The sequence below is a fragment of the Xylocopa sonorina genome, chromosome 1, assembly GCF_050948175.1.
Source record: "Xylocopa sonorina isolate GNS202 chromosome 1, iyXylSono1_principal, whole genome shotgun sequence".
NCBI lineage: Eukaryota > Metazoa > Arthropoda > Insecta > Hymenoptera > Apidae > Xylocopa > Xylocopa sonorina.
Genome location: NC_135193.1, coordinates 14,516,086 through 14,530,981, shown reverse-complemented (window position 1 = coordinate 14,530,981; position 14,896 = coordinate 14,516,086). Strand labels below are relative to the sequence as shown.

Below are 14,896 nucleotides of genomic sequence, written 5' to 3'. Positions count from 1 at the left end.
CGATCCTCCTCGCGTATTACGCGCGTACGGCTCGTGTTTCCACGGTACTTTTTAAATCCCATCTACGTTTCACTTTCCTGTTACTCGAGAGCCAGGCTTTTCCGATCGTTCGACGATCCAGCAGAAAAACGAGCGTCGTAATTATAGAAGATAATTGGCTAGACGTGACGCCACGCTTTCTTCTGCCAGCAGATTCGTTTCTTTCCTCGAAACGCGCGTCATCTTATCTGAACGTCGATCGCGTATTAAGAATTCCCGTGGTTTCTCTCCCGTTCTCCTCTTCTGTACGAGAACGATACGATTCTTCTCGAAGATAGAACGCGAGGCTTTCGATCTATATTCGCCGTTACACTTTGCATTTTCACGGTATTTAATCGCGAAGGAGTGCGCAAATTAACCTCTGCACCGGGGATTCCGGTGGAGTCGTTAAAGCACCACTTTTGAAATAAGCAGCAGAGATAGAGGAACTTCCGTCGTGCCGCGTTCCCTCGCGGTTATATTGAAAAAAATGGCAATTTGCATCGAAGATCCGCGCAAAGACAAGTGGTCTCGAAGCGGCAGCTTCCCCGGAGCAACGCGCCATTTATATCCGAGAGCGTTCGATGAATTATTGAAACAATACGTTCGAGTAAAGGAAAATAGATAGAAAAAAAAAGGGAAGGAAAAAAAATGGATGAGAGACGAAATGGAGGACGAGGGTAGGGGAACGCGGAACGAGAGTGTCTCGTCGTTCGTTTTCCACGACGTCGCCGGGCAATTAGATTTAGTGCTTCTTGCTCGTACTCCATTTCCTTTTGTCTCTCCATTCTAGAACTCTTCTTTTCTCTCGCATCCTTGTACACGCACACGGACGGAAAGAATGCTCACGCGACCGAACGAAAGGGCGCACAGTTTCGTTTATTCTCATTGAAACTTTCCAAGCACATCCCCATTTGTCTCCTCGCGTTCTTTCGCCTCCTTTTTTTTCTCCACCCCCGCCCGGTTGCACCCTCTGCTCCCTCTTCCACTGTCGCTCGCAGCTTTTTGCGTGTAACGATGAATCTCCGACTGTTGCCAAGCTACGAGAGCTCTTTAATATTTTTCTCAAACGCCGTTAATTATGCGCTCGGGATTTTTTGCCGACTCGTCGAGGTAGAAGCTTGTTTTTTCCGAATCTCCGCGATCGTACTTGAAGATCGAGGCAGGAAAATTGTGCGGCGGCTACTTTCGGACGGTAATAGCGTGGAAAATTTTTGGCGGAAGTCTCTCGCTGGAAAGCACGGGGGACAAGCTTTCGGGTCGCTCGAATGAAAGTTGGCTGAACCACTTTCGATCCACTTCGGTTTCGAGACTAGCCGAGCGTCGTTCGCGATCGTCGAAAGTCGTTCGAATAATTTCAGTTCCGACTCGGCTGGTCGAAAGTGTAAATAGCTAAAAGGCGTTTCGCCGCTTTCGACGAACGCGAGAAGGCCCGAGGAGTAATTACGTTCGAACGCGTATCGCTCTATCTCGCGTCGAACGGGCCAGTGACAATGGCCGATCGATAACCGATCGTGATTCGTTCGCGAGAGAGAGGATAATAATAGCGTCCCTCAGGTTGCGTATCTACCGTTATAAAACGCACCGGTTGATGCAAGTTATTAAACGAACTTTATGTCCCGCGCGGACTGAATGGCCTGGCTATCTGGACGGGCGATCGAACACTCTAATGCAATTATACACTGCCGGGCACGATCTAGCGTGAAGAATTCACGGGATCTTTAATGCTGTCGCGGATCGTTGATGGCCCCGTGTAATAAATTAAATTAAAGGCAGACACCAAGGATTCACGCCCATGCCACGCCCCCGTGACACGGGACGCTAACGCAAATAAATCACTGGAAAACGATGATTTATGTACCGGGGACGATCGTTAAAAAAGCCTTGGGAAACTGGCTTGTCCCCACTCGAACACGGAGAGATCGATAAATCTCGAGCGCTACTCTACATAACCGTAATTACGGGGCGCAGAAATTTTTGCAACGCCTAGACCTTGCTCCAGACACGGTCGACACCTTTCCACGCGGACACTAGAGATAATCGATCAGAGCCACTTGGCTCTCCTAGCCGTTGAGGAATGATTTTCGTTCGAGACACGCTGTCGACTAGTCGACGAGTCTGTCTCGTTTGAAAAATATGCCCCAGACTCGGCTGCTTGACAGTTCGAACGATCAATCTCGGGGTTTTTCAACCTAGATCTACTTTTAGATCGAAATTACTTCTCCAACGATCCCGCGAGAGTCCCTCAAGCTTTCCACGTGAAATTTACACGTAGCAGAAATTAAAGGAACGAGAGGACGAGGGATTAAAACGTTCCTTCCCCGGAAGGGACAATTTTTCTATCCTCGTATAACGGCATAATTTGCAGGATACTCGCAGGAGCCAACAATAGAGAGGATTTACAACGGTTGGCACCGTGTTGTCCGGTTAATTGCACGATTTTAAATCCATTTTCTTTCCCTCCCCGTAACGAGGAAAGTTCCGAAACTGCTGTCGGCCACAGTTCACCCTTTGTTAACGGGGCTGTATTCAGCACCCCAGTTTTTGGATGGCACTGGCCGCGTTAAGCGTTCGCGCGGAAATCCACGGACATATTAAATGATCGTGTAATTACGAATGTTTGCTCGGGACCCTTCCACTCGGCGGCCCGCTCATCCGTTGGCCCTCTTTTCATCGAGGGCTCCCCCTTTTGTCTCCCGTCCGTATCCACGGGTCGCGTACCTTTTTTATCCGGACGAGCACCTCACCGGTTGTCCGGCTGCGAACGTGTCCAGGATTAGATAGAGAGACGACAACGTGCCTCGAGGTCATTTCGAACCAATCCCAGAGCAATACAGCGGGCATTTAAATCGAGCTCCTGACGTAACCACTCGGTTCGCAAGAACCGTTCGCATTTCTCACCCCCCAGCGCGCCGTTCTCCATCGCCTCGTTCCTCTCTCACCCTTCTGCTCCTTTCTACCTCTCTCTCTCTCTCTCACTTTTCGTTCTCCATTTTCGCCTCGCTATTCTTTCGCCATTCTGTTTCACCGCGGCTCGTCTCAACCCTTTCCCCGTATCAGTCCTTATCCCGCCGTCAATTCGACGGTGTCGTCGTCCGTCCTTCTCCATCCTGTCCCTCTGGCTCCATCGTCCCTGCTCATCGGTCGTTCGCGCAACCGCGCATCCACGCATACCAAATGAAAGCGTCCTCTGTCTCCCTCCGTTCGTTCGTACGCTCATAATCGCTCTCGTCATCGCATGATTCCGGCTGCGTTACCTCGAAGAAAGACCGCTTTCACGAATGCTGCCAAACCGCCCGCGGTCGTTACCCTTTACGGTGCACGGATTCACCAGATTCGACGTCTATCGATCTGGGTGCCTCCGTCCTCTCCGCGGTGCGAATCGACGCTGCACGTCCCCGGGGTCGTACCGAATTTCGATCGGCGACGAATCGTGGAAAGATACGCGCGGGGGGGGACTGTCGTAGGAAAGGTATCGCCGTGCGAGTATAACAAGCACCGGCTCGAGACGGGTTGGTTTACACGGGCAAACTTCATCGACGCGTCTGCGGGCGCTAAAAATACGCATTTTAAATTGACCGTAATTTTATATTATCCTTATTAGCACGACCACGGGAAGGTATTAGTATGGACGTAACGCGATATAAAGTGTGCCAATTACACGCGAGCTACGACTGGATCGAATCGCCAGCCACGTTACACGTAATACGAAACAGGTTGCCCCCGAAGTTTTTCCGCCATAAACTACGTAACTCGATTCAGTTGTATGTTTCATTGAGTTGGTCGTCTCGCGTAGAAAACCGTCTGCGACTGACGGTTGTTTGCGCGCGTTTACCGGGTGTACCATTGACCAGAGAAAGAGAGCGCCTCGGATTAATCGATGCGCCGCCGGAAGATTGCAAAATCGAGCCGCGGCTGCTAACGAATTTCAATTAAACATTCAAGGGGCTTACCGGGTGGATCGATCGCGCGCGCGTAAATACCCCGCTCGGACTCGGATCCGGCTGACGATCGCCGAGTAGTCGAACGCGCGGGGGCGGCTCATCCCTCATTTAAACGGACTCTGATCGCGTTAATGAAAATTGCGAACCTAATTAAACCGAACGCGTCCACTCCCTTTCAGGGGGAGGGGGCCACGCCGTAGGAACCATAAAACGGGCACGAGCAGACCAAACAATTAATCAGCTAATTAATCTTTTAAATGGACCGGAACCAGATCGGATACAGAAACAACCCTTCGCGTGGAACACCCCTCTTTCAAATACGAACCTCTTAACCTTAAAAACTAGGATCACACCGTTCAAAATCTTGCAGGAAAGAATACGAAAGTTAGAAAATCCAAACGTTGAAGAGACACAGGGGAATATGAAGAGTCGTTGATAGGAGGATCGAGAACAGCCAAGTGACAAAAGAAGGGAACCGATCGCGGGATCGAGGAAACGAATGACTCCTTCGAACGAGAGGAGATCCCAAGGCTGATGAGCGGGTTGGTCGACGCGGACATCTGCAATTGGAGACACTCAGGTGTTGCGGCCACGGCTGAACGAACGGTACAAGCCGACGGAGGAAGACACCGGTAATGGTGAAACTATCTTGGGGTTATGCTCCGGTCACTGACATCCAGCCGTAACACTATACTTTCCTCTCCTGGGCACACCGAGTATGCCCCGCGTTTGCGGCCCACGGGGTCCTTTCACGGTGTTTCAACACTGGGAATTACCCAGTTTCTACGCGCCTCTGTCATTTACACACTGTCCCTGTCGAGCGGAAACGGAATCGTTAGAAAGTAAATCTTAAGATGTGTCTCTTCGAGGCTGTTTCTATTCGAAAGAACTTCGTAGTTTCTGAGTAGGTTATCCTTAGGTAATGAATGGGACCGTGGTAACTTCTGTTTAATTATTAACGCTCGTTTGAAATGCTCCGGGTAGCAACAGGGACTTATTAGAAGAATCCTTCGTCCTATTGTCTGCGCGTACGGATTACGAGGTGTCGGGCGAATTAGTGCGCGTATGGTGATTGGACGTGTACACAGACGTTTTTACGGTTTTTATAAAATGTACACATTCACGGGTGTATATCTCGTCTCGTAAAGACTCGCTTACAACAACGTATGGATTACTATTCACGAAAACCATGGGAACTTGGATCTCCTTGAAATCGTCCGTTCACGTAACAAGTTAAATATGGTTAAAGATCGAGTAGTGATAAAAAAATGTACAACATCTGAAATTTCCTGGATAATACCGAGAATGCAGTGGTTTAATTAATGCTTAATGTATTCCACTCGAGATTCGCCGGACGAGCAGCGTCAAGTAGCAATAAAATAAATCAAATACCTTGGACTTTAATATAAAACTATTTGCATTCGTTATTTAACTGTATACGCAAAGTAAATGAATATTTAGTATTTAATAATCTCGCATCTCTATTCCACTTGTAAAACACCGCCGTTTAAAACGCGTCTACCGCCCACAGGGGCCGTTTACAAATATACTTCGCTGTACGCGAAAGGATGTAACATGCAAATTCGATGTCCATGGTAAAAACCCGCCATAAAAATAGTGGTAACAGATCGAAGTTTCACCGTCGCGGAGCCTAGAATTAAAACGAAAAGATTGCTGAAAGTGTTCGCCAGAAGCGAGCGGCTCCGAGCGTAAATTACTAATCAACGTGCCGCGTGAATTCTGATCGTCGCGGGAATGACGGATTAAACGTCCATCGATTAATTTGAAATTAGATTGATCTTTAACAGGGCCCCGGATACATTTAAGTTGCCGTTAGGTGCACTTATGTGGATGGCTGTTACTATACCGTCGAGCATAAACTGCAGTAATCGGTTTAGTGGCACTCGCTCACGGTCGATCAAGTATTTAGCAAAGTGCACGTAACGATATGCGTTTAGACGCTGTTCCCGGTGCACGGGACTCGAAATATCCCCGATGATTTTATTTGCGCGCGCGCGCGATTCAGCGAGAAAAACGAGAGGGTTCGAGGCCTGGTATCCGGGGATCTAGTCGGCCGGTTTAATGGCACTTGTAACAAGGCGACTGAATTGGTGCCATTTTTTGTGCCCCGCCCGATCATAGCCCCGAGTCGCGCGTTACGTAACGTTATTTCGTCTGTTTTATAGGGTACTTTAATTATAGAATGCGAATGAAAAGTCCGAGAGACCTGCCGTTACGAAATTCCAGCGGCTATTTCCGTATTCTAATTTCGTATCCGACATTCGACAGCGGGGAAGTCCGTTTACATAAATTCTATTTATCAAGGGGGGGGGGGGGAATTTCAGAGCGCAGCGGTTCAGCAAACTCTTGTCCGACTTCGTCTACCTAATCTACTGGCGCGAGAAATCGTACAGAATGAAAAGAATCGGTGAACCACCGCTGTGCGTTATCCTCGATTGGGTCAGATAAATCGAGCTTCACCGCACTCGTGAACATTCCTCTCGCTCTCTCGACCTCTATATATTAAATGCCACGGTCCATCTTCATCAGCCCTTAAACGGACAAATTCCAGACATTCTTTAATCGATCGATGCTCGGGGACCATAAAATATTTGCGGTCCGAATGAAATCTATTGGTAAATATCACGCGTCTTTTCAATTCTGTTTCAGCCGGGCCACGGAACAATGGAGGTTCGAGTGTCGTCTCTCGAGGGGAAAAGGAGAAAGAACGGAAAGTAGGATGAACCGGCGGTATACGGTCTTGATTCCTTGGCCGGGATCGCTGAGTGCAGAGGCTCCGCGGCGGTGTTCTGTCCCGCGCTCTTCACTTCGTTCTTTTCTTCTTGGCCAGCCGGCAGCCTATTTTCCCGCAACGTCTAATGGCTCTCGAGGCCCCCCTCCCTGGTCTTATCGGTGGTAACTCGTTCTCCCCCGGACAGCTCTCCTTCTCTCTCGATGGAGAATCCGTGCCTCCACCTTTTTTCGCCGCGACGCGATTGCATAAATCGAGGGACCAAAGGGAACACGCGGTCGTCCGATCCGCGGACGCCGGAGGAAGACGTCGAGAGGAACGTTACGGTCGGGCCTGACTCTTTGCTCTGCCCGTATCGCTTCTTCTGGGTGAGCAAAGTTTCAGGTGTGTCCGTGACAGTCCATCCATCGCCGCCTTTGGATGGACCAACTTCTGGACGAGCAAACGGAACGAGTAAACAGCGTCGCGTGGATGCCGCTGCTTCGCGCACTTGTTGAGCGCTACAGCTGCCATTTTGCGAGCGGATGGTAAATTGTGACACGTTCATTTCACACAATTTTCGTCGATTTAATTCGCCTTAGAATACTGTTTCTTATGCGTTCAGATGAAAGATAGATTTAGATGGAGTTCGACGAGCTCGAATGAACGAACGAGAACGAAGAAGAAAGCCAAGCGTAATCTCGCTGGACCTGATTTTTGTTTCATTTTTGTTTTTAATACTAAGCGTACGTAAAAACGAGCGTTGTGCTCGATGACACATCGAAATGTAGGCTGTGTTCGTTACGCAACGATGCAAGTATTCGGAACGAAGAGTGCTATCTAGTTCTGTAATTGCGGGGAAGCATGTAAGATGGAAAAGTCGATTGGAATTCCATGGCGAAGGGATAGATGACGATCCGGTGATTCAGAGTTAGTCATTGAACGGTTTAAAGGTTCGTTAGCGTTTCAGGATAGAGAAGACGAGGAAACTTGGAACGCGCGAGAAATTTCCGTTCACTTTTTCGAAACGAAAAAGTAAAACCGAAACGCGTCGAAGGAGTTACGAGAACGCGCTTCGTTGCGTAAAGTAGCAAAAGAAATCCGTTTTCATGGTATTAATTGGAGAAATCGGGCGCTAGTAACGCGTGAATTTGGCGAGATAACGTGGTAGCGGTGGAAGCGATAAACGCGATAATCAGCCATCCTCGACAGTACTCTGACGCCTGAAATTTGCTTTTTACCTGGCCCCAGTGCTCTCTTACTTTGAGAAGATAAAGGTGAGCAAAGTTTCAGGTGTGTGAGTGCGTTGAAATCGACCAGTACCTCTGACCGCGCTTTATTACTCAACAATGTTCATCTTACCGTGTTGCGCGAAACTATTGTTTCGAACCATTCCCGTGCAAGAAACTCTGGACTCCCAAGTTTTCCCTCGTCGTATTCCAGGAAGAGGGCTCGCTGTCTGCATTCGTCGGCGATAAATAGCTGCGCCAGGACTGGAACGAAAATGAAAATCGCACGTGATTACTCGCGAACCTCCTCGTTTTTACTTTCGACACTTTCATTAGACGTCGAATGGAATACGCGGCCACGTCCGCTCGCAGATTTTGACGCCGCTTTCCTCCGCGATCTCCGCCACCGGCGCTATAAATAATTCGAAGGAAAAGTTATCTACGCGCGTTAAAAAGCTTTCGCAAGCGCGAGAGATGCGTTCGGTAGTCGGTTTGATCTAAGATTAGCAATGAAGTTAGACAGGTCTTGGAAAGACTAATAAATCAAGCCAAGCGTTAGGATCTGGTTTCCGTCAGTGTCAGGCTTCCCCCTGTATGTATAAATCAATAGCGGAGTGGTTTAAAGCCGATGCAATCGAGAGAATGTAATTTCATACTTAAAACTCGACGAGAAATTGAACGCGTGCGTTGCGTCGAATAAATCCTTGGCGATTCGGTTAATTTTATAGGCGAAGGCAACGGAAACGTGAGCACGAGGTGGTTCTGTTAATCTTATACTTGGAATTAATAAGAAATCATGTAAATCCACCGATCCCTTGAACTTTTTACTAAATCGTCGATTGAACGTGATACTTTCAATGGAACCTTTTTCACGTTCAAAAATCGAGTGCTTCGTAATTAAGCAACGATATCAAACATTTTTTAGCAAAATAAAAACTACAAAGGACGACGATAATCAGACGCGATATTCCTATTTAAATACGAGTTTACCCTTGGCAATTAATTCGTCAGAAGCGCCTCACTGCTGGAAGGGGAACTCCCAACAACTTATTAGGATTGTAACCCACCCTTGCTCGTTCTCATAAGCCAGAATATGCCACGAGATCGCGACTGGTTACGTGCAGAATAAAGGGTTTTGCTTATCCTCGAAACGACGAATCACGTCCATAAAAGATTATAAACTTTCCAACAATACGCAGGGGGAAACTGCATTTTCGACCGCCATCGTCACGAGTTTCGACGTGGTTGATAATGCTGATAGCACAGCAAGTTCGTTACTGCCGAAAGTTTTCCCACATCGACGCTGACAATATCGCTGGCAGTGAGTTTAAACTGTTAACACATCGATCAGCTTTGCACATTTCCCTTGATTTACGCGGATTTTCTCGTCCCTTGCACGGCATACAATGTTAATTAAATAAATTTTATAAAGTACCTTTACAGATACCATCCCTTATTACACCCTGGAGGCATATTGGTAACTTTGCTGTACTTTGTATTTGATTTTGTTTTAATCGCGTGTATAAAAATTAGTTATTAATATGTCTAATTGTGTGTACAGGTTTCTTGTGCCTCCTACTTGCGTGTATCTGCGGAGGCTTTACAAAGAAGCAGCTGGATCTCTTTGAAAAAGGGCTAAAAGTTCCTAGAGCAGTGATCATCAACCTTTTAGCAAGAATAAAAGAAGAACTTCGGAAAATTAGATTAATCGACGTTCATATTTGATAAATTTACTTAAGTTTTAGCTATATAAGATGCATTGTAAATGGATTTATAAAGATATTTTGTACGAATTAGCTTGTAAGAGAGCTGTTGCAACGTTGTAAATGGTTTAACAGTTTCAATAAACGTTGAGTATTGTTAATTAACTATTTAATTACAACCTAACAACCACCTGTTTTAACAACAACCTGCCTACCAATCCTAAAATAACCAATATTAATTCTTCAATAAGAAGAAACTCGTAAAAAGTAGTTCTGCTCGCTAGAAAAATATTTCTCGGTTCGAATATCATAATTCTTGAAAGTAACAGCAGTTTCAACACCTTGTTTTAATGTATCTATTGTATCAAGCATTCCACCAAGTTTGAACAAATGTAAAGTCCTGCAAAATGATAGAACGTTATTCGAACCATTCGGTGGCGAATCGATAATATTGCGAGCGACACTAAAACGGCAAAAGGAGCAACGCTAAATTCTCTGGAGCCACGTTAAATTCCGGTGGACACAGAAATGCATCTGGCGAGTGGTCCATCCCTTGACTCGGTGGATCAATCTCTCGCGACGAGAGTTCGGCCAACAACTTCTGTTTACACCGGATACATTGGGAGAAACAACTGGTCGCCCATTGCAGGGGCGATCACTGAAACGATAAACCTGAGGCGCATATAAGTAGCGTGGTAAGCTTTACGCAATACCTTGTCACGACAGAATGGATATCCCTTGCGCAATATCTATAAATAAACTAGTCCATAGACAGAGCATAATAACGAGCCTCCGTGCAATGCACGGGACAGGAATAATAAATCTCGCTTTAGATTGGCAAATTTGCAACAATATACTCCATTGCTGAAGCCTGGCCGTTTCTTCCGCCCGTTTCACGGTTTATCGCGGATAATTTGTCGGCCGGCTCACGCCGCGCGGAATACATGAATCTATCTTCCCCACCCACTTGCGCGTAGGGTTATTTGTAACGGGGTAAATTAAAACCTTAAATTACGCCAGATTAATCGATATAATAGACTTTAGAGTTTTCGGACGTAATGGAGGCTTTGACAAATTTCGGGTCACGAACGATTTCAATTTATATATCCGTCTGAAGATCTCGCGTTTTCGTTTCCGTAGCACAGATAAGTTTATTCCGATCGTTTGTACCTCCAGTTTTTATTGGACGAATCTAAGTTCAAGTAGCGTTATAGCAAAGCGTGACTATGAAAATGGAAGAACAATTTTTCGAACTAATCGAACGTGTACGAACCAATCTATTTCTTTGGCTAGATTTACGTTGTTCAAGATTTGAAACGTATAGTCCTAAGTGACTAATCGAGCGCTAATTTTATGCACCGCAACACTAACCGTGCCTTTTCATTAAGAATTATTAACATTGATTAGATGACGTGAATCACAAGATGATAATCAACTTGGTGTACTTCGTTGATGACTCATTTATAGGGGTTTTAATGATGAAATGAAATGGTTTTGCATTTCCATACAACCGTATTCCCTCATAGCATAATTCTATTCGTTGCACGCTTCTGTTTTCCTTTTAATTCCAAATACTCGTATTTAAACCCACCCTAGTTACAAAAAGTGCGACTCTAGAGAATAAGTAAACCCTAGATAGTAAAATCTTTACACAGTTGGCAAGAAAAGATCCGACATTTTGTCTGCACATGGAATGATGCAGTTGTTCTAGGGTTTTCATGATTGGTATGCAATCATTCTGAACGCAATCACGAACGAAAAGTCAATTAACAAAAACAATAACCAAAAACAAGAAAGTGTAACGAAAAAATGTTACGACTATTTTTTGGCAGTCAGGATTACCTTATTCTATAATTAGTAATGATCGCATTATAACGCCATCATCGTCCATTCAATTTTGTCAACACATTGAAAGTGAATGTAATCTGACCGATGATCAACTATCCTTCCCGTAAAACGTCATGTTTAAACTTCTTTCGGTAAGTTCAAATTCCATCGTGAAATTAATAGGAGCGAAGAGTATGATATGATATACGTTAATATTAATCACAAATGTTAATTATAAAAGTATGAAACTTTTCTTTAAATTTATAGCTGATATTTGTTTTGCAACATCATTAAATACTGTGCGATTACGAAAGTAATACTGAGACAAATGAGTCTTCAACCATGGATTCTAACGAGGGAAAGAAATCTTTGTTGTGCAACCAAGACTGGGCTAAATCATTGAATGTCAGTTCAAAATTATGTATAGAACCAGAGAGCCATTTGCAGAGTCTTGGCTTTACCATAAACAATGGTAAAGCCGAATTCAAATTGGACGAGGATGCACCTTTGTGCACGCTGACAAACTTTTGCACCGATGATTCAGATGATACTTTGTCGTTTGTGGTATTAGGCAAAGACTCGTTGGATTCTATCCAACAATCGTCAATTGCATCATACGTTGATATCCAACAAAAGTGCATGTCTATCGTATGTATCTATCGATCAATGAGATTTCAATGCTTCGAATAGTACAATTTTTACTTAAATCTGATTTTGTGTATGTAGGACTACAATTCCATGATAGCGTCATGGGATACAGCAGAATTGCATCAAAAGCTAAGCGAATTGCTACAAGAAAATGTTAAATTGAAGGAAACTCTGAAGCAGAACAATATTGCTATGAAACAACACTTTAATACCATAGCTAATTGGCAAGAGGAGATCATGAAGGTACATCAAAATCACAAGAAAAAGTTTTCCGAGACCAGAGAGTTAATAAACTACCTTAAGAAGGAGAATACAGAACTGAAAGTGAGACTTAGTTCTGACTTAACTAGTCATGCAGAAATGGGGTACGAGGTAAGCATATTTTTTATTCTGAAACATAGTAACTCTAATCATCACAGAGGCTTTCTGTGCATACAAGTTCTATACAAATTATAGCTCGTCGTTCTTTATGCTATATTTTCAATTAACTTGCATTTCTTATATCTATTACTACTTACATATCTTCTAATACGAGCGCTATCGAAAAATTAACGTTTGACTACGATATATAAAATATTTTATTTTGCTCTCTTATTCGTTAATATTGCTATTTGACGCGATAGCTTCTTGATACAAACGATGCACAAGATGTCACAAAAGAAGAAGAAAAAGGGTCGATACCCGCAAACGAACTTACGAAGTCAGCTCTATCTGAATTGGAGACTATGTTGAACGAGAGTACCGACGACAAAGGTACAGAATCGAAACAAACTACGACTGCGGATGCTGAATTGAAAATGGCATTAAACGAAAGTATCTACGAAGATACAGTCTCGAAACAAACCACGACTTTTAATGGAACAGTATTGGATAAAAGTATGGGTGACGGAGATATAGAACCGAAACAAACCGCAACTACTAATAATGAAGTGAAAACGACATTGAACGAGAGTATTGGCAACCAAGATATAGAACCAAAACAAACCGCGACTACCGATAACGAATTAAAAATAATGTCGAATGGGAGTATTAACGAAGATATGGCAACAATACAAACCACGACTGCCGAAACTATGGAGAAGATTATGGAATTGGACAAGTTTAGCAAGTCGATTCTTTCTAAATTCGCGTTAACGTTGAATGAAACTACCGACGACAGAGATACAATACTGAAACAAACCGCAACGTACGAGGTCATACAGAAGATAATGAAATTAGACAAATTTAATCAGTTGGTTCTTCGTAAACTGGACTTGATGTTGAGCGAAAATATCGACGACAGAGATACAGTACCGAAACAAGCCATGACTTCCAAAGCTGTGCAGAAGATTGCGGAAATATTCAGCAAGGTGGTTCTTACTGAATTGGAAACGTTATTGAATAAAGGTGCGGATGGCAAAGATATCGTGTCGAAACAAAATGTGATCACCGATGCTGAATTGGAAACGCTGTTGAATGAAAACACCGGCGAGACCACTTCAGGAACCGTGCAAAAAATGGTTGAATTAGAAAAACAAAATTCTGATAACGAACGATTATTAGAAAAGGAACGAATGGCACTTATGAAGATGAGAGAGAGTATTGAAGAGGAAAGAAAGATACTCGACAGTCGAGAAAAGAATCTCGAGAGGGAGTACAAAAATCTGAAGGATGCTAAAGACCTTTTAGAACAGGAAAGGATAAGTTTAAGGGAGGAACAAACGTCCCTGGATCAAATGAGCCAATTGTACGAAGTTTATTACAAAAAAACATTGGAATCAGAAAAGAAAACATTCGAGGAGAGATATGACACAATGGTTAATGAGCTCGGTATATTGCATGGAAGCATAGAAATGAAAGAGGCAACCATAAAGCAGCTAGAGAAAGAATTAACCCAGCACGTATGTACGAATCATTGAAGACATTTGAATTAAATAGATATTCCTCACAATAATTTGTTAACATTGTCCCACAGAAGGAAAATGTCAACTTATTGCAAACACAGTTAAAGGTCTACGAAGAAGACTTTAATCATGAGAGGAGGATGAAAGAAACGCTATTAAATGAGAAAAGTTCATTAAATGTAGATCTGCAGAGGCAGATAGAGTATAATGAGCGATTGCAACAAGAAATTAGTCGTATACGTACACCAAACCATTCAGTAAGTTTTCATATCAATTCCATGAATTTATGAGAAAGTGACTAAATTATAATAATAATAATTATTTACATTTCGTTTTTAGGGTAATAGAGGTGGATTAGAAGCCCCATACGTATCAACGTATTCATGCCCAAAATGTGAAAGCATATTTACAAATATCGTGACTTTAGAAAGTCACATTAGCCGTTGTTTAGAGTTAGACTGATGCAAAATTTCAGAAAATTTTGTTAAATATACATATGTATTATATATGTAACAGAAATAAATCTATAGAAATATTACCAACAGGACAATGATACATATAAATTTTAATGTAATAAGCATTGTAAATAAGATTGAATAAAATAAATAACACAGTTAAAGAAAAAAAGCAACATTATAGCTGTGATATAATATAAAACGTATACTGTAATGATACTCACAAACATCATTGAAACGGGAATCGAAATGTTGTCTACGTGAACTCTCGATAAACAGTTGCGCAGGAATTCAAATCCTTTCTACGTGATATTTGGTTAAACGTTTACGCGTAAAAATGTCATTTATCGTTAGTCCTGTGCACGTAATTATAACCGTTAACTTAACGCGCGATAAATATAACATTTATATGGAATTTTTAACGTTATTGTTTCCCGACCGAAACTTTTCACCGTTGC

At 43.6% G+C, this 14,896-nt stretch overlaps 1 protein-coding gene across 2 annotated transcripts; it reads left to right on the top strand.

The window, feature by feature from the left end:
• Positions 1-11,308: 11,308 nt before the first annotated feature.
• LOC143423825 (uncharacterized) lies at positions 11,309-14,521 on the top strand. Of its 2 annotated transcripts, XM_076895430.1 has the most exons (7): positions 11,309-11,604; positions 11,720-12,100; positions 12,179-12,472; positions 12,724-12,853; positions 12,926-13,980; positions 14,055-14,240; positions 14,323-14,521. In XM_076895430.1, exons 2-7 carry the CDS (start codon positions 11,795-11,797, stop codon positions 14,443-14,445), a joined length of 2,094 nt encoding a protein of 697 aa, XP_076751545.1. In that variant the 5' UTR covers positions 11,309-11,604; positions 11,720-11,794; the 3' UTR covers positions 14,446-14,521. The 2 variants fall into 2 exon arrangements, with proteins under 2 accessions (XP_076751545.1, XP_076751535.1); XM_076895420.1 differs by having other exon boundaries at positions 12,724-13,980.
• The last annotated feature ends 375 nt before the right edge of the window (positions 14,522-14,896 follow it).